The 19,787-nt window shown below is 44.8% G+C and overlaps 1 protein-coding gene across 4 annotated transcripts in view; it reads right to left on the minus strand.

Moving 5' to 3' along the window:
- Window positions 1–19,787, minus strand: part of UNC13D (unc-13 homolog D) — a 66,833-nt gene that overhangs the window by 37,602 nt on the left and 9,444 nt on the right. For 2 of the 4 annotated variants that reach the window (XM_084838110.1, XM_084838107.1), the window contains exons 1-7: window positions 19,299–19,544; window positions 11,678–11,710; window positions 6,838–6,945; window positions 4,810–4,869; window positions 2,207–2,273; window positions 1,132–1,324; window positions 67–111 (exon numbers count right to left, since the gene is read on the minus strand). In XM_084838110.1, the coding sequence (XP_084694236.1) occupies window positions 67–111; window positions 1,132–1,324; window positions 2,207–2,273; window positions 4,810–4,869; window positions 6,838–6,945; window positions 11,678–11,710; window positions 19,299–19,355 (563 nt within the window). In that variant the 5' untranslated portion in view covers window positions 19,356–19,544. Of the gene's footprint in view, window positions 1–66; window positions 112–1,131; window positions 1,325–2,206; window positions 2,274–4,809; window positions 4,870–6,837; window positions 6,946–11,677; window positions 11,711–12,920; window positions 12,985–19,298; window positions 19,545–19,787 lie in introns of those variants that run through there. The other 2 variants (XM_084838109.1, XM_084838108.1) reach the window with 2 other exon arrangements.

A 19,787-nucleotide genomic window follows, 5' to 3' on the forward strand; every position in this document is an offset into this window, starting at 1 on the left:
GAATGCTTAATCCTAAGGTGTCATGGGGTACAATTTCTACGTGAACTAACACCCAATCCTACTCACCACATGTCCAAATGGAATCTGGCATTCTCTATATCGTTAAACTCCCTGGAAGACACAATTGAAAAAAAATACCGGTGCAACTTGTACGCAGCTGACAGTGAGGGGTCGGGTACATACAATCCCCCGTGTAAATTGAAGTGAATGTGAGGGGAAGCAGGATAGCGCCTACTGGCTATGCACCCTTTATGCCAACATGTACACCAACCAGGTTCTCCAAGCCAGTGTGAAAGGGCCATATGTCCATATAGATGTACATCAGGGAAATCCTTCACACTGGCAGCCATGGGGTGTGTGTGTGTGTGTGTGTGTGGTTAGGATGTGCATTGGCTTGCAGGGGGCATGGCCAGTGGGCGTGATCCCACTCCCTCCTCATGTGTACAGGTGAGGTCAGCAGTGTCACTTCTCCATAATATTAGCCATAAAAGCAAAGAAGAGATAGAGCAGCTGATAAAGGTAGGCAATCACCACCACCAGATTGAGGTAAACGTATATAGAGCAGGACTGGCCAACATCTTGTTTCCCTGTCTTGTAAAGAGAAGCCTTAGGGTGTAATCCTATGAACGTTTAGACAGAAAAAGTCCTACAACTCCCAGCATGTGGAACGCTGAGAGTTGTAGGACTTTTTTCTGTTTAAACATGAATAGGATTGTGCTCTTAATTGCTTTGAGTTGCGAACTCCCCTTCAGTATCTGTTCTCACAAGCAGACAGTATGCTGAACTGAGATTGTGCTTGGCCCATCCCAATATCTCTGCTGCAGCCCAACCAACATACCCTCCCAAGCCTCCCTCATTATGAGAGCCATCTGACTTTGTTTAGTCCTCACTTCTGGAGTTGTCCTAATATTGCAGACAGCGATATGTTCATCTCTCTCAGTCACCCTCACCCAAAGAACATCAGATCCTCCCATTCCTGGGTCTGCCACCTAGCTGCGGATCAGTCTGGTTCACACAGCAGTCATCAAAAACCACGCTGTAAAAAGCTACAGTATAGAGAACAGCTTCTCCAATAAGGTACAATCTGTCAAGGGAGAAGCAAAATGAATATTCTAAGGAGATGGGACGTACAGGATAAAGGTTTCATCCCAGACGGGATTTAGCGTCTGACTGATGACTTGAGTCCGGTGAGTCTGGTCTTCAGGGATCAGATTCTTCACCACGGCCTTTGATCGTTTCTTGTTCTCTTGATGGGAAGTGCTATTGGTGGAAGAGTCCTGCCTTTTAGCTTCTATCCCTAGGAGGCAGTATGGGTCGCTGAATCCTGCAAGCCCAGAAGTAGCAGCTATTGAAATGTACAGTATTTCCTTCACATGTTAAAGCCCCATCACTGCCAGCAGGACGGGAGTTTGTAACTGCTATATGTGGGAATACTCTAAAGCACGGGTGGGCAACTTGTAGGCCAAAACATCTGGAGGGCCACAATTCCCAGCATCCCTCACCATTAGCTATTCTGGCTAGGGCTGATGGGAGTTGTGGGCCACCATATCTGGAGGCCCTCCCAAGTCTCCAGCAGGGTTAGCATTCAGCTGCTCTCGCATTCCAGTTCTCCAACATTAAGCGGGGGGATGTCTGACCTCATCCTATCCTGCAGACATGCTTAAACATGCTATGAATAAAAAACAGCAACAGACAGGTCAGGTGTCAGCCATGGCAATAGGCTCAGAGAATTGGAAGTTACCTGTAGAATCCCAGGCCATAGTAATGAGTAAGGTCTCCACTGCAATGCTTTGTACAGATCTCTTTCAATATAACCCCCTCCCCTATTTGGCTTACCCTAAGAGTGAAGGCAGGATGGGTAGAGGGGAAGCTGGGTGGCCCTGTGTTTTGGTTTCATCAGGCTCTGCCCATATATAGTTGGTGCTTAAAGTGCATGAAAAAACATGGGGGAAACAGCATTGTACTCCAATGCATCTGGAGGGCACCACATTTTATTTATTTGTTACATTTATTTGTTACATTTCTAAATTTTATTTATTTATTACATTTACCTAACATGGCTACAACCTTAGGCATCAATGTGTCCCAAACAGCAACAGTTTGCATAATCTGACAAATTCAACAGGTTTTTACAAGCAGAGCCCATCTCATCTATCATCACGTCCTGAAGTTTCTGCATTTGAGTTCCAAATACCCTTCTACTCACCACTGACATCTTTACCCAGAATACCCCTGGCTTGCTTCACAGTTGCTTTAAGACAAAAAATTGGTCGCTGAAAGAAAAAAAAAATCATTAAACCAGCAATGAGCCAGTATCAGTTTCAGAATTTTTTAAACAAAATCTTCTATGGTCACAAAGTACAGAATTTCCAGAATGTTGACTGCTCATTTAAAGAGCCATATGGTCATGTTTACTCAAAATTAAGTCACACTGAAAGCCAAAATGTAACACTGCATGGGAGATCTGCAATCTGATCTTCTGGCTTTTCTATTTTTAAGTAAAAGCAGTCACCATGGACCATAGCTGAATTGGTGCAGCAGGAAATAACACATGGGGAAAGGGTTAACTAACTTCTCCTCCACCAGCACTGCTGCCCAGATCCAATCCACCCCTCCCCAATATGGTTGCTTTTAACTAAAAATAAAATCATCACGAGGTCCAATTACAGATCTCTCGTGTGTCTTCTGAGTATTCAGTGAGGGGCTAACTCCCAAGAAAGTGTTCACAGATTTGGCAAAGGGTATCATCTTGAGAAGATCTGCAGATAGAGGAAACTTAATCCCTTTGACCTCACTGTGATCCCCACCCCCAACTATGTGGCTGTATATGTGTGTGAGTAACTCAGGACAACACGAACATGCATCTGGTGAAGTGGACTGCAGTCCGCAAAAGCTTATGCCATAATACATGTGTTGTTTTAGCTGCAACAGACGGAGACGGCTACCCCTATGGGAATCCTTAAGTGTACTCTTTCAACGTAAACCGCCTTCACCACTATCACTGTGTCCTTCTCACAATGTTTACATGTGGCAAAGGGGTAGATCCCAATATGTCAGTGCTTGATCCTAGGTGAAAGGAGATTGCAGCTTAACTTTTATTCTCATCTCCGGAGGCAGAGCAGATTTTTAATTAATGAATTAATTTGATTAAATTAAAAAACTATGCCAATACAGCCAGGCATTTCTGGCCCTTGATCATATGCCACCTCTGCACAGAGAGGAACCCTCCCTGTCCCCATTCATATATGGGCTGCACCAAGTCTTACATGCCTTTGGTGCCAGCTAAAGACCTATGGGGTTTTTATTACCTTTCCCTCTTTTCTTTTGATGCATTGTGTAAACTGTTATTTATCTGTTGATTATATTTTTGTCAATGTATTACTGTATTGCTTGTACCCCGCTTTAGGTTTATTTTTATTTTTTAAAGAAAAGCAGATAAGAAATCTCTTAAATAAATAATGAGTCATTGAGGGTGCAATCCAAGCTGGGAGGGGTAGGATTTTTTTATTTTTTTTGGTCTAAACATGCAAAAGTTTGTGCCCTAAGTATCTTAGGGATTAAAGAGGAAGTTGTTAAGGCATATTTCCTCACCTAGACTGGTCCCTGTGGAAATATATTACACAGTGCACCAGGCCATGGAAAGAGAAGGTGGGAATCCACAGTTTCTCCCGTTTGTGTCCAGACAATTCCCCAGATATTCTGTAATCTACCCCAGGCATGGCCTGCTTTGTTATTCTTGGGAGCCATTTAATTCTTCAGACAATGACATAGGGGCAGTAAGTTTATCTTACTTAACAACCCCAACCTGTGCTCCATAAGGAAATGGGTAACACCTAGCAGTAATGAATTTGTTATGAAACGCCTGGGCCAAACTAGGCATGATGCAAAAGATCTGTAATCAGGACCTCTTGTGTTGTTGCTATTGTTATTCACAACAAGAAGAAGCAGAAACAGAAGCAGTCACACATGGCAGTTTTGAAGATTGGGGAAGTGATGCCATGGAAGGTGGGGGGTTAATCCTTTTCCTTTGGTGCTATTTCCCCTGATCTATATCACACCCAGCTGCTATTAGCTCTGCGGGTGCCAGTAGGTTTACAGTCAGAATCTACCCTGAACACACCCATAGCTCAGGTCCCAACCCCTGAAAACAGTGCAGGCCACATGCAAAATAATAAGCATATACCCCATATCTGCAAGGCAAAGACCAGCCTGGCCTTTCCTACCAGAAAGAACTCTGCGCCCAATGAACTTGCCCTCCTGAGACCACAGAAGCAAAGAGAAGGAAGTTTTGGCTTCTGCCATCAGCCAGAAGAACAAAGGGCGCTGTGTGTGTGTGTGTGTGTGTGTGATTGCCATGTATCATAAGCCACTTGGGAGGCCTTTCTATTGTTTACTCACTCATGGTAGTTTGTGGGTCCTTTACACGATACTGTCATCCTCCAGGTCCTCTCCAGTGCTTTGCAACTATTATCACAGATTTTTTTAGATCGAGGAAGGTGCAGTATTTTTCTTAATGGCATTACATTTATAGTTCCGCTATACCACAGAACCATTTAGTGACTGTATAATGAAACATATAGAAAGGGGAAAGAAAACCCCCAGAAAAAAGCATGTGTAAAGGAGCCAATCTTAAACCCATAAAGAATCTGGAAGCAGAAGCCCTGGTAAAGGTGCAGAATAAAAGCCATGTAGAAATGTCCCTAATAAAAAGGCAGTGTATACATCTTTAAAATAAAATGAGTAATAAATAAGTAAATATCCCCAACCACTGGGTGTAGGCACTCAGAGTATATGTACTTTTTACTTTACCTCTAGCTCTTTGACCCGCTGTAGTATAATATTATGCTCTTCTGGTTCCATATTGAAGGCCTGGTTTAGATATTAGGAAAAAAAATTAGAACAGAACTTGGTTTCAATACTGCACAGAGTGAGAGAAGTCCTGGCATCTCAAACTCTGTGAAAAGGAGGCAGTAACAAGCATACCATTTAAGATTAGGAGTGGGCAAACTGCAGCCCTAAGACCACACCCTTGGCCTCATTTCCAGAGTCCTCTGCAAGCGATCTGTTCAGATCTCTGGCAAGAGTAATCTGTCCCTCCCCTGACAGTTCACTGGGTGAGGAGGGAGAGAGCGAGAAGTGGGATGGCAGAGACAGAGAGTCTGTTCACATGTCACGACAGTCTACCATGGCATAATTTACCCACATTGACTGTTGCGTCATGCCGGGCACCCACAGGCACCATTTCTGCATGCTGCCCACAGGCACCGAGCTTACCGTGGCTTGTCGTGTCATGCAAACTCAGGCAGCAGGGGTTGTTTGAGGGCTAAACAACTCTCAAATAATCCTAAAACAAGCCGAGGGTTATTTGAGGGTTGTCAAATAACCCTCAACAACTGCTGCCACCTGGGTTCACACAAAATGACAAGCTGCAGCAAATTGGGCACCTGTGGGCACTGTGTAAAAATGGTGCCTGCAGGTGCACAGCACAATGCAACAGCCCCCTGTGAGTAAATTAAGCCACAGTGGGCTGTCATATCATGCAACCCAGGTCGGAGGGAAGGGGTGCCTCTGCCCACTTTTGGTTCTGGCCCTGCCTACTGATGCCACATGGCCCTGAATAAATTATTCCCAAAGGAATACAGCCCTGAATGCTGAAAAGATTCCTCACCCCTGGCCTCGACTCATAAATATTCTGGGTTTCTGAAGATAAATGCCTTAAAAGTAGAATATCTAAGGGAATATCTTTTGTTGCAATTCTTACGGTTTCAGTTTGCATTGCCCCTTGATAGCTCGGGGTAGCTGCTTGCACATTTCCAATATATATGTCTTTCTTGCTCTTTGGAGTAGAGGGCTGTTATTGGGGTCATGAGGCGACCTTTTCAAAGAGCATTCATTCTGTGCCCATGTCAATTCCAGTGGACCCCAACAACATTGCCTAGTTGTCATTTTTACTGCAAAGAATAGTGGAGATCAAGAAGGCCTTTGCAAGATTGCAAAGTAGGCAGGTGTTGTGCAAGATGGATTTAGAAAATCGATGGATATGCACAACATCAAATTACAGAATGGAAGGGGGGAATGGAAGAGCGGAGGCAACCATACAAACAAAGGGAGCACTGAGGAAAGGCTAGCACCTCTTTTGTGTGGTGCTGACTTGAGAAGTGTTATTAACTGGGACTAAGGCAGGGCACAGGATAAGGTGGGAACAGAACATATTACTCCTGGTTAATTTTGTGGCAACGTTGTGCAGAAATTTACTGCTGCAGAACAGCCTAAGCCTAGCCACTCACTTCCTGATGGAACTCCGTTTCAGCTAAATCTCCTTCTTTAGCCCCGTAGACAATATTTCTGCCAGTAAGGTGGCACTAGACGTTGCATTCCTCCTTTCAAATCCTAGATCCTCTTAGGGCAGCCTTCTCCAACTTGGTGCCCTCCAGATGTTTTGAACAATTCCCATCAGGCCCAGCCAGCATGTCCTATTGTTTGAGGTGATGGAAGTTATAGTCCAAAACATCTGGAGAGCAGCAAGATAGGGAAAGCTGTCTTAGCAAATGAAACCAGGAATGGCTAAAGCTTCAGCTCATTCTGCTGGCTTCTGGTCCTGTCATTACTTGCTTGCAATTGCTCTCTGACTGAGCGACCTGGGGACATTCATCATAACTATACTGCAGAGAAAATCACTTGTCCGAAGCGATCATTTGGGGAGAGATTAGGGAAACTGAGGTAGTCGTCATACTGGGAATGAAATAATTGGGTAGGAAAAGAACATGACCCCAAATAGAGGGGGAAGAAAGACTTTGGACTGGATAAAGACAGATGGGTTTGGCCCTTTAGTCTGACCTTCTGCACATAATCGTACAGCTCATCTGGATCAGCAACATGGTTGGGTTCTGGTTTGCCCAAGCGATGTAGAATGGTGTAGAGGACTTCTTCATACAGCAGGGTGAGCTGCAACAGCATGTTAGGAGCAAATCAGCACAAAGTCAACATCTTGTGAACTAGTATCCTTGCACAGTGTACTGAGGAAGTGTTAATCAATGGGGCCTTAGATAATGTATGGTGGTGTGTGTGTGTGTGTGTGTTTCATATTACATCATCTAGGTGTGGCTCTTTCCAAACAGCTCAGGGCTAGATTTCATGCAGGTAGAGTGAGAGAGCTAGACGGAGCCGTCTAATTCGGAACAACAGCACATGGCTTGGCCTACCTCTTGGGAGCAGAACTGGATGAGACTGTGGAGGGGGAAGACCCCACGGCCAGCCCACTTTTGTTCCTGATTGCCACCCCTGGACTCCCCCGCAGGCTGGCTGGCATCTGGGGATGGGGGCTCGTCCGTGGCATTGGCCCCGCCCCCTGACATCCTCGAGTCCCCAGCCAAAGGGCAGCTGGAGCTCCTCCCGCTGGTGCCTCAGTCAGGGAGCCGGCTTCACTCTGCTCGGGCGGAGGGAAGCCGAGGCAGAGCAAAGCCCACCAAGGCACCGGCTTTGCTGCGCTGTTGTGTTCCCCCCATGGGGACGGCAACACAGGAGCAAATGCTCTCGTGCCCCCCCTCCCCTCTCAAGGAGTGGGGCTTCTGGGAGGGTGAGAGGTCTCATCCAAGGTCCAACAAGCTGAATGGGCCCACAAGCTGGAGGTTCCCCATCCCGGACCCATGGGGAGAAAGGGAAGTCAGTGGAGGTCGACAAACCTCCCGAGATCACCAACCAGGCAGGTGCCCACTTGGGGAGGACCTAATACACTATGACTGGTACCAGTTTCCAACTCCAGAACCTTCAAAGTCACTTCCAGGGCCCCAGGAGCAGACACAGCAGAGGGTCTGAGCAAAACCCCAGACCAGAAGTTGCACTGCCCATCTGAGCACACAACACATCCCTTCTCCACATGCTACTTGGGAGGAGGAAAGGATGCCTTGCTGATGCTCGAGAAAGGGATGGAGAAGCAGGGCCAGCTATAAAACCATTCAGTTGGTGCCTACCAGTTGCGGATGCAACACCTCTTATGGCTGAAACTCCAGTTCCATGTGACTCTGTAGCTCAGGGGTAAGCAATCTGGTGTCCTCCAGATATTTTGGACTACAATTCCCAGAAGGGATTATGGGAGTTGTAGTCCAAAACATCTTGAGGGCACCAGGTTGCCTACCCTTGCTGTAGCTGGACACCTCCCCTGCTATGCTGGAAATAGGGATGTCAGAGAAACCTGCAACACAACCAAATGAGTTTGGATTTTCATGAATCTGATCCATGGATTCCACAGTGGACTAGCTTCTCCCTTGTTGGGCGGATTCCACAGACGTGTGGACTGGTTTTCTAAATTTCCCGAATTTTGTGCAAATTTCAGCACAGAAAAATATGCAAAATAAAAAAAAAAACAGCCAAAAATGCACATTTGCCCCATAGGCTAAAGCATGAAATGCACATTTGGGGGGAATTTGTGCATTTTCATACGTGCAAATTTGTATAACTGTGCATTGGCACAAATGTGAATTTGTGCAAATTTGGAAATAAAAAATCTGATTCCATCGATGGGCGGACGACAGAATGAAAGGTGCCTGAAAATCCACAAAACACACATGGAACGGATTTTGCACAATATGTACATCCCTAGTTGGAAACCTTGTTTCCTGAGCCACAGACTAGCCAGTAAGATGGGAAGTTGAGCCACGCAGTTGTGGTGACTGGAATGGGACACAATCCCACCAATCAACTACTCAGTTTAGTTCACAGGGTGCCACAGCAAACAGAGAGCCAGTACATCTCAAAGGCACTAGTATAGCTGCCTGCATTTTTCTCCAGATAAATATATAAATTTTTACCCTCAAAAAGGGTAAAAAAGAGGAACCTGGGAACTATAGACCAGTCAGTCTGACATCAATCCCTGGGAAAATTCTGGAGCAGATCATAAAGCAATCCATCTGGAAGCACCTTGACAACAATGCCGTGATTACTCGAAGCCAACATGGATTTGTCAAAAACAAGTCCTGCCAGACAAATCTGATCTCATTTTTTGATCAAGTAACCTCCCTTGTAGACCATGGGAATGCTGTAGACATCATATACCTCGACTTCAGCAAAGCTTTCGACAAAGTGCCCCATGATATCCTGATGAGCAAACTAGCTCAAAGTGGGCTAGATGAAACAACGATCCGGTGGATCCACAGTTGGCTACAGAAACGGACTCAAAGAGTGCTTATCAATGGGACCTTCTCAAACTGGGGAGAGGTAACGAGTGGGGTACCGCAGGGCTCAGTCCTGGGCCCAGTGCTCTTCAACATTTGTATTAATGACTTGGAGGAGGAGGTGCAGGGAATGCTGATCAAATTTGCAGATGACACAAAATTGGGAGGGATAGCTAATACTTTGGAAGACAGAAACAACATTCAAAGTGATCTGGATAGACTGGAGTGCTGGGCAGAAAACAACAGAATGACATTTAATAGGGACAAATGCCAAGTTCTGCACCTAGGAAAAAGAAACCAAATGCACAGTTACAAGATGGGGGATACGTGGCTCAACCACACTACAAGCGAGAAGGATCTTGGAATTGTTGTCGATCACAAGCAGAATATGAGCCAACAATGTGATGTGGCTGCAAAAAAGGCAAATGCTATTTTGGGCTGCATTCATAGAAGCATCGCTTCCAAATCCCGGGAAGTACTAGTTCCCCTCTACTCAGCACTGGTGAGGCCTCATCTGGAGTACTGTTGTCCAGTTCTGGGCACCACACTTTAAGAAGGATGCCGACAAACTGGAGAGGGTTCAGAGGAGGGCAACAAAGATGATCAGGGGACTGGAAACAAAGCCCTATGAAGAGAGACGGAAAGAACTGGGCATGTTTAGCCTTGAGAAGAGAAGACTGAGGGGAGACATGATAGCACTCTTCAAGTACTTGAAAGGTTGTCACAGAGAAGAAGGCCAGGATCTCTTCTTGATCATCCCAGAGTGCAGGACACGGAATAATGGGCTCAAGTTACAGGAAGCCAGATTCCGGCTGAACATCAGGAAAAACGTCCTGACTGTAAGAGCAATACGACAATGGAACCAATTACCTGGGGAGGTGGTGGGCTCTCCCACACTGGAGGCCTTCAAGATGAGGCTGGACAGCCATTTGTCAGGGATGCTCTGACTTGGATTCCTGCATTGAGCAGGGGGTTGGACTCGATGGCCTTGTAGGCCCCTTCCAATCCTACTATTCTATGATTCTATATAGCCATTAAAATGCAGGACAGAAGCCCAATCTGTCTAAAAAAAATCAGAGGGCAATGCTCAACACTTGACTGACATCTTGTTCCAGGGTCAGGTCATCCAGCGTGGCACATGAAACCGGACCACTCCCCTACAGAGGCAACAAACAACTAACTGCCAAGAGCAGGGCCAGCCCTACCGTTAGGGCAGAGTGAGCCAACCACCTCAGGCAGCAGACACTGGGGGACACCAGCAGCAGCCCTTTCAGGGTTCCTCCTGAGCCCCCAGCTATACCTCTTTCTTGGAAGACAGAGCTGTGTATGCCAAACAGCCTGTCCTGGGCCCCCTAAACTAGCCTACTACCTCAGGTGCAACAGAGGATGCTATCCCATCACCAATGTTGAAGTAAAATTTAACTGCCAGTCCAGTTGGCTTCTATACATGGAATGGGGGAGGCGGCCATCTTGTCCTTCGCCTCAGGCAGCAAAATGTCTTGGGCCGGCCCTGATCAGGAGGCCCTGATATTGTTGCTGATACAATTTCCAGCTCAAGCCATGGTCCAGCCCAGCCCAGCCAGCTCTTTTGACATGCCTCAAGAAAGAGGAAGCAGAGGTGCAGTTACTTGGCAACCTCAGGCTATGCTTTCTAACGAACTCGAACGTAACCACTGTGAGGAGAGAGGAAAGTGGTGTGGTTTAGTCAGAGATGGGGGAAGCAGAGGGGAGGGACTATAAGCTGATCAGGAGGTTGTGCGGGGAAGGCCCAGCTCCTGTCCGGGACATCCATAATTCCTGGTGGCTCCGCAATTACTGACTATAACCTGCCAAAGTGTTCCCGGGAGGCTTCTTGGTGAACCTATCAATGGCGAATTCTATAATAGGCACAGGTGTGTTTTACGCTGAATTTCACAATAACAAGGGTGAGACAAACAGAATTTCCAGAGATTACAATCCAATCCCTTTCTTTCTTTCTTTCTTTCTTTCTTTCTTTCTTTCTTTCTTTTTCAGCACCTAATACTAGACCTCACCCAGTAAAAATGATTGGCAGTATGCCCCAGACAGAAAAAGTTCAGTACCATTTCACACAATGCATAATTAGCTAATGGAAGTCTTTGGCAATGATGGCCACTGATTTACATGGCTTTAAATGGGGATCACACAAAGCCATGGACAAAATGTAAATTCATAGAGGAAATGTTGTAAACCAGACTTCCCCAGCCTGGTGCCCTCTAGATGTGTTGGACTACTACTCCAGTAATCATGGGGGTTGCAAATTGGGGAAGGCTGCTATAAGCCATGATGGCTAAAGGAAGCTTCCAGGTTCAAAGGAAATATACTTCTAAATCGTAGATGTTGGGTTGCCTTCCTTCCCCCTTGTGGGCTTTCTGAGGCATCTGGCTGTACACTGTTAGAAACAGGATGTGGGACTAGATGGAGTTTTGGTCTTACCCAGCAGGGCTCTTCCTATGTTCATTATTAGGGAATGAATGTTATATTCTTACCTCTTTCCTAGAAAATTTATGAGGCAGGTCCATCTACAATAAATAAGAAAAACAGATTTGTCACTGCTCTGCTATAATTCAATGTATACTATCTCTGTAACAGTTTTAGAGTGTGGGGTCTACTGTGGTCCTCCAGAAATTTTAATAAATAATGTTCAGGTTTTGTTGAGTTTTTCTTAAACTTATATTTAGAAAAACCGTAATAGTTACATACCAAAATGAGAAATGTTTCACATTATAAACATGTAGATTAATTAAATTAGAGAAAAATGCATGATGTCAGATATTGTCCTGGAATATGTAGCTTCAAAATGTTGCAAATACTATCTATCTTAGTAAAAAAAAAAAAAATTCCACATAGTCCTGCCTTCCTAAATTTGAATGTGATATATTAATTTTGAGATAATCACAGTGTCTCAGATTTTAACCAATCCAACATAGATGAAGCAATGGGTGTCCTCCCAAAAAACTTCAATAGACATTTTAGCCCGGGCTAGCAGATAATCCACCATTTCTCTCATGTCCATTTCAACAACTCCATGGAAATAATTAAAGATGGTAACAATGAGGTCTTCTGGGATTTTGTACTCAGGGATGTTTGATATAATATAACATGATTTATCCAGAATTTAATTTTTCCACATTACCAAACACATGCCTTAAATCAACACATAAATCCCTGCATCTCCAACATGCATCACTGTCTAATGCATATATAATTTTCTTCTTTTCGTCTTTTAAATTTATATATATATATATATATATATTCATTCATATATGAATGTGTGTGTGTGTGTGTATATATATATATTCACACACACACACAAATATGCTTACATTCCATCTATATATGTAGTACATATTACATTTCCTTTAACTAAATCTTCATAGAAAACACCATATCATATATCATTTTCAATGTGTGTGGTGTCAGATATCATAGATAATGTAATCTCTGTAAATTTTCCTTTAAATTTGCAGTTTTCAAGTCACTAAAGATCCCACTCACCCACCCACATCCTCTCCATTAAAATTTCTCAATCCCTTTCCCACTAACCCCCCACCCCACCCCATAATGTTTTTATTACCCAAAAAAGGTGGTCAATATATCTGTCCTAGCAAGCCTATTGGTTTTAACTCTATTTCCTTCTCCTTAAAAATAGAGAAGCCAGTTATTTTGACTTGCTCAGTGCCTCACAGGGATTGATGTAAAATACAAACTCCCAATTCCACCAAGACTCACTTATCAATTCTGGTTGAAAGCTGCTCTTCCAAACGCACGGTAAAGCCAAAGAGCTGAAGATACAATAAAATGCCTTCTGCACTCTCTTCGCCAGGCTTTGAACATCCAAGTTCTATAATCACTATGCAGATTATATTATCAAGATTTATGACATGCAGGGATTGGCAGACCTCAGTCTCAGAACCTTTCTCCATATCAGCCCTGGATCAGCCCTAGAACAAGTGAACTAAGGACCAAGATATTACATTAATGTAATGTAATTACATTTTAAAAAAAGGTATCACGGTACTCTGAATGGGTGTTGTGCTCTTTTTACTGTGTGTACGTGTCTACAGCAGCTGTCCGCAACTTGGTGCCTTCTGGATGTGTTGTCTACAACTACAACTCCCATAACCCCCCAGCCAGCATAGTAGTCCAACACATCTGGAGGACACAAGGTTGGGGAAGGCCAGTTTATAGCATAACAGTGAATCAAATCTTGATACAAGCGACAGACACTCCATCGCTGCCAGCTCCACCTCTTCTGCTGCCTGCTAGGAAGGAAGAGCCCTGCACCTGGTTCCCCAAGACAAGCCGCTTCCATCTCAGGGATGCTGCAGCAGCTGGATACAGAAACAGCTTTGATTGCCCTGCACAATGACCCATGTCAGGGGAGATCAGGAGTGAATGACCTTGTTGATTCTCCTTGATCAATTGGCGGCTTTTGACACAATCAACTATGATATCCTTTTGGGGCGGTTGTCTTGAGTTAGGAGTGGGATGCACTGCAATGATTTCACTCCTACTTGGATGGTTGGCTTCAGAAGATGGTGCCTGGGGGATATTGCTCAGCCCCAAGGATTCTCTAGTATGGTGTTCTGCAGGGGTCACTTTTGTCCCCCATGCTATTTAACATCTACATGAAACCGTTGAGTGGGGTCATCAGGAGTTTGAGAGCGTATTGTCATTGGTATGCTGATGACACAGCTCTATTTCTCGTTTTCATTTTCATCAGGTGAGGCAATGGATGTGCTAGACTGGTGCCTGGCTGCAACAGTGAACTGAAACTCCATTCATTTCTTTCATTTCTATGCTGCCCAACAGCCAAAGCTCTCTGGACAGTTTACAAAGATTAAAACCTAGGGATGGCGGAGAATTCCACCTCCGCCTCCCTCCGGAATCGTCTTCAGCCGGATCCTCCTTGTAATGATCCTGCAGAGCTGCCGGCCAGCTCCAGAGCGCCAGCAACATGGCCGCCATTGCCGTATCGCTGGCTGAGGGGGATTGACTGTGGACGCAAACGGCATCCAGTACGCCATTTGCGGCTGTAAAGGTCTTAGATTAAGGTAAATGCAGCTGTAAATGGCTGCATTTAACTTAAACTAAGACCTTCACGGACGCAAATGGCGTAGTAGACGCCATTTGTGTCCCTGCTTTTTCACGTGATAGGCTACGCAAATATTACATGAAAAACCAGGGACGCAAATGGCATCCACTATGCCATTTGTGGCCGTAAAGGTCTTAGTTTAAGCTGGCTGGCTGGCGGCTCCATGGAATCACCGTGGAGCGGAGCTGGCTGGCCAGAATTCCGGGGCGAGGAACGGATCGCCTCCCCCCCACGGGCATATTCCCCCCGGAGCAGCAGGTAGGGAATCCACCCATCCCTATTAAAACCTTATACATTATAAAAATCATTTAAGTGTACAAACATATACACAGACAGTACACACATATATCTAAAATATTTTAAAGCCATCAATAATAAGAAAAATCCAGGACCTGATTAAACTTTCATCATATGCTACCAAATGTCTGAGAGAAGAAGGAGGTCTTAACCTGGCGCCAAACACGTAACAATGTTGGCACCAGGTGAGCCTTGTCAAGATCATTCCATAATTGGGGAGCCACCACTCAGAAGGTACTCTCTCTTGTTGTCCCTTGGAGGAGGCACCTGGAGGAGTGCCTTAGGTGATGAATGTAGTGTGCAGGTAGGTTCAATCCAGTCAAGACCACGATGCTATTAGTGAGCTGTTCTTCTGACTGGATGGAGGGTGTTCAACCTGTTCTAGGTGGGGTCACACTCCTTCTCAAGGAGCAGGCTTATAGCTTGACAGTTCTCCTGGAACCATCACTGTCACCTGAGGCTCAGATAGCTTCAGCCGCATGGGGTGCCTTCCACCAGCAGGTGGCCCAGCTATGCCCTTGTCTAGACAGGGATAACCTGGCTTCCGTGGTCTATGGTCTGATAACCTCCAAGTTAAATTACTGCAACACCCTGTACACAGGATTGCCTTTGAAGACAGTTTGGAAACTGCAGCTAGTGCAAAATGTGGCAGTCAAACTGTAACTGGGGCCAAAAGGTCCTAGCATATAACTCCAATTCTGGCCTGCATGCACTGGCTTCCTATACATTCCTGAGCCCAATTCAAGGTGCTGGTTTTGACCTATAAAGCCTTATATGGCTCTGCATCACAATACCTGATAGAGTACTTCTCCTGGTATGAACCTACTCATACACTGAGCTCAACATCCATGGTCCTCAGAGTGCCTCCTCCAAGGGCGGCTCGGAGGACAGCAACAAGGGAGAAAGTCTTTTCAGTGGACGCCCCCTAAATGGAACACTCTCCCCAGTGAGGCCCACCTGGACCTGGCACCAACATTGTTGTCTTTTTGATGCCAGGTGAAGACTTTCTTCTACTATCAGACATTTGAAGGCATATGATGGGCTTTATGCCTCAGTTGTTTTGGTTATGGTCTATACTGATGTTTTAGTTGTTTTATTACATTTTAGCTTTTGTAATGGAAATTGTTTTTAGCTATTTCATATTGTATGTGTTTTAACAATTTTTTGTAAGTCACCTTGAGGTTGTGTGTGTGTGTGTGTGTGTGTGTGTTTAAGAGAAAGGCAACTAAGAAATTCAAATAAATAAAAATGTCAGGGAACCAGTGGTGGGGCACTCCCCCCCATCCCAACAGTAGGCAGAGGATGGGCAGGCGGTCACTATGGAGTGGCTCCAGCGTATACCCAGATTTGATTCAGTGCTATGGCACACATGCGCATGCACACAAACATGTACATTAGAGAGCTCAAAGCATATTACGGTGCTGTGAACCTCTTTTTCATGTAGATCCATCTTGGCCCTAAGCGTTCCTCTGAGTACAAGCAGAGTCTCTTTCCCTCACTACCAAGTACACAGACCACCCCCACATATCTGAGGTGAGCAGACAAGGGATCTATGTCAGCTATTATGACTCAGGCAAACCTATATCCCTGCATCTTTTAAAAAAACAAACACACCCAAATCAGCCGGAAACAACTTGGCTCTGTATAGGGCTTATGAGTTAAGGGTGTCATTTTTTTCAAAAGAAGCAGTTCTTATCTCCATCCATCTTTACATGCTTTCAAGGTATATTGTTAAAAAAATAACCAACCAACACCTCCCCCTCCATACCAGACCTTTCATTATTTAAACACAATGGATTGCAGGCATTAATAATATTTATTGCAGGCCACCTTATGGCTTTGGGCACATTGCAAGGAAATCCATTGTAACGATATGAAAGAACTGCTGGATTCAGCCTGAATGGGAGGAACCAGGAAGTAATTAAGGGCAACACACTTTGCTTCTGTCTTGAGGAAAGAGCGGCCACAGCCTGAGAGACCTCTGCATAGAAGTCCTTGGTTGATGATAAAAATGGAAGCTTGTTTGTAAACAAGCTCGTCTGTTTGAATCTGTGGAGTGCACTCCACCAACTTTGAAACATCCAAGGCAACTGATATCAGGAGACGGGGAACAGTAGCTTGAAAGTGGGCATGGTTTCCGTTGATAGGACTACTGTGCTGTACATTGCACAAGAGGTGGAAAGCTTACGAGTACAGCTCATTTCATTTTGGGCAACGCTGTTCCCACTCTCTGCAAAGCAAACTTAACTGGGCAAAAATCGGTAAGAAAATAAGACTCAGGAAGATGCCCTTAGCCTGAAGAGTTGCCAGCTACAGAAAACTAGCATTAAGTGCTGCCATGTACATGGAATAAGGCTGGACAGACTTATGACCACCAATAAAAAGATACACTCGTAAGTCTGTGTAGCTGCTCTTGAAAAATTAATAAGGTGGGATGCATCCAACGTATGTTCCAGGAAGGAAAAGGTGTGGCTGCTTCGACAATCCATCACTACTAATTAGGTCTAATGCCTACTCAGGGTGCAGATAACACTGCATGGCTCTTCCTAGTGCGCAGATAACACTGCTTGGTGTGTTCACGTATGGATGAATAGGCAAAGTTTTGAAAAGGATAGCAGGAGAAAACAACCGGCAGAAGCTAACCAACTCCCACCACATCCCTGGCTCCCACAACCAGCAGTAGTGGACATTTTCTTACACATTTGCACTCCACTTCTGAGTGGTGAAAGGTTTCAGGGGTTTCAATATTTACCCAGGATTCAGTTTCCTTAGAAGGTCACCAAAGAATTATTGCATTCCTGTGATATAAGATTTATATAACTGAGCATGAGTTGATGGTTCACAGCATTAGCACTCCAACAGATTCCTGCTCCCCATCAGGTGTTATGGGGAGCCCATAGTGCCATAGGATTTCCAGCAGACAGCAAAGTCACTCTCTGCCTCCTTGACAGATCCAGTTTGAGCACAGACTAACTTCCTGCTAAACGCAGAGAGCTCCCTCCCTCCCCTTGTCTAGTGGGGAAAGGAAGATGAGTCATTTCCGTCCATCACCTATGCCTTCTTGGGCTATCCGAGCTCCCATTGAAACACATTACCAGAATGTTGTCGGCTATCAACTGCCCTTTGTCATTTCTCAAGACTAGTGCTTCAAGGCACTCACACTGATAGCTCAATTTCCAGAAATCCTAGAATCAAGGATTACATAGCTGGAAGGGATCCTGAATCTCTTTGCAATCATAGACCGTGGCAATGAGCTGAAAGGTAATTCAGACCAACCCCAACCCCATAACAATATGCATGTTAGCCTAAGACCACTAGCATTGTCCTGGTAGTCTGGCAAGCGTGCAGAGACTGGTTTGTAGGAAAGGGTAGGGATCAGGTATACCTGGGGGAGAGAGAAGGACTGGCTTCCCATGCACTCTCTTCCCCAAGCCCGTTTGCACTCTTTGTGGGTTTGTGGCTGCATCAGCCCATCATAAGCACAGCCCCTAAAAGAAAAGAGAGGCATGTGCTAACTCTTTCCTGCTCTCTCCACTCACCATTACTTTTTATTTGTTGACACTTAATGCTAAATAATTAATAAACTATAACGATGAGGATACTTCGACTTTCATTTCCGGTCTTAGATGCAGAGTTAGAAGTGTTGTTTTTGGCAGTCTTGCTATACTATAACAAGGATCATGAGTTGCTGCTTGGAATCTACTGACTTGCAAGTTGTTGGTTTCTTTGGAAAGAGGAGAACCATGCCATACCATAATGAGTTAGTGTAAAGGAGTGTGTGGGAGGCCAAAAGGAACGCTATGGCACTTCAAACATAATATGAACAATGCCTTAATCTGATGAGTCTCTATTTTCTGATTAGAAATTAAAAGGACAGTTTTGTATCAAAAGTATTCTTCCAATCCTCCCCATCTTAAGGCATCAGTAATACTCAGAAAAGGAGAAATATAATAGATCAGATGGACTAGTCATAAAACTGATCAATAAAACACAGAGCGGCTACTTGTTGAGCCTTCGGCAGTTACTCCCAGAAAATGTAGAGTGGTTGTTTGGGGTTGTCACTATACATTTATGAAGACCTTTCCAACAAGTAATCCACTCAAAGGAACTCCAGCCCTAGAAAGTGTTTAACATTAGCTAATGTTATATGTGCAAAAGTCTCTCAAGTGACACTGAATGTTAAGCCAGGCCTTGAAAATAGCTAAAATCAAGCAGCATAAAAGCCACTAGATATTCCTCCATAATTTGCCTAGGGTGAACATACTGGTGATTTTACAGATTTGCATGTTACTCCATTCTTTTCCAGGGCTGGGACCAGACCTTCAAACTCATCCTCATTCCCCACAAAAGATGTCAAGGGTAGGCTCTCAAGGTCAGGATCAGGACCAATGTAGTATAGTGGCTAAAGTACTGGGCTTAATGAGGGAAATACAGGTTCAAATCCTCACTAAACAATGAACCTCAGTGAGCAGCCCATTGCCAGTCACGGCCTCTCCAAGTAACCTACTCCTCAGGGTGGTTGTGCAGCTAAAATGCTGTTCTAAACTGTACAGAGGAAAAGCATGAAGCAATTCAATAGCTGGATGTTATCTAACACACTCCAAAAGGCTTCAGTATCTTAGCGGGTTGAAGCACAGCATGACAGGGGAGGAAAAAGAGAAATGGTAGTTATTAGTTGCAATTACACAGCATCCAACAGTAGAAAGGCTACCTACTTTTCTGCTGTCTTCCCCTGGGACTTCCCCCACTGGGGTCTTATTGTCAGTCTCCATGCTGGAATGAACTGGGAAAAGCCTGGGCAGAGTGGAGGAAGAGATCACCACCAGAGTGTATATATGCTTCAGAGAGAAGCTGAACCCTGAAGTCAGAAACCTGTCCGTACCAGCATAGCGTTCCCATCCACTTTCACATGCTTAAGAGGAAACCACACTGTTTTATCACACGCCAACCATTGTAACAGCAAACGGAAATGTGCAGGGCTCTCTTTTGCAGTAAAAGAGCTGTCATATCTCTAGAGCATGTGGAGTCTGCTATTACACCATTGGCTAATCTCAAAGGGATTATCAGTCATTTGATTTGGCTTCTCCATCATCACATTCAGCAGTCCTGAGAGCTAACCTGAGAGGGCACAGTATAAATTCTCTGAATAAGTGAAATGAATGCATGTTCAGGTGGTAAACTAGTACGACACTTGTCATGTGCTA

Source organism: Heloderma suspectum, chromosome 2, assembly GCF_057233095.1.
Source record: "Heloderma suspectum isolate Gila_16-S chromosome 2, 16-S_ref, whole genome shotgun sequence".
Taxonomy (NCBI): Eukaryota; Metazoa; Chordata; class Lepidosauria; order Squamata; family Helodermatidae; genus Heloderma; species Heloderma suspectum.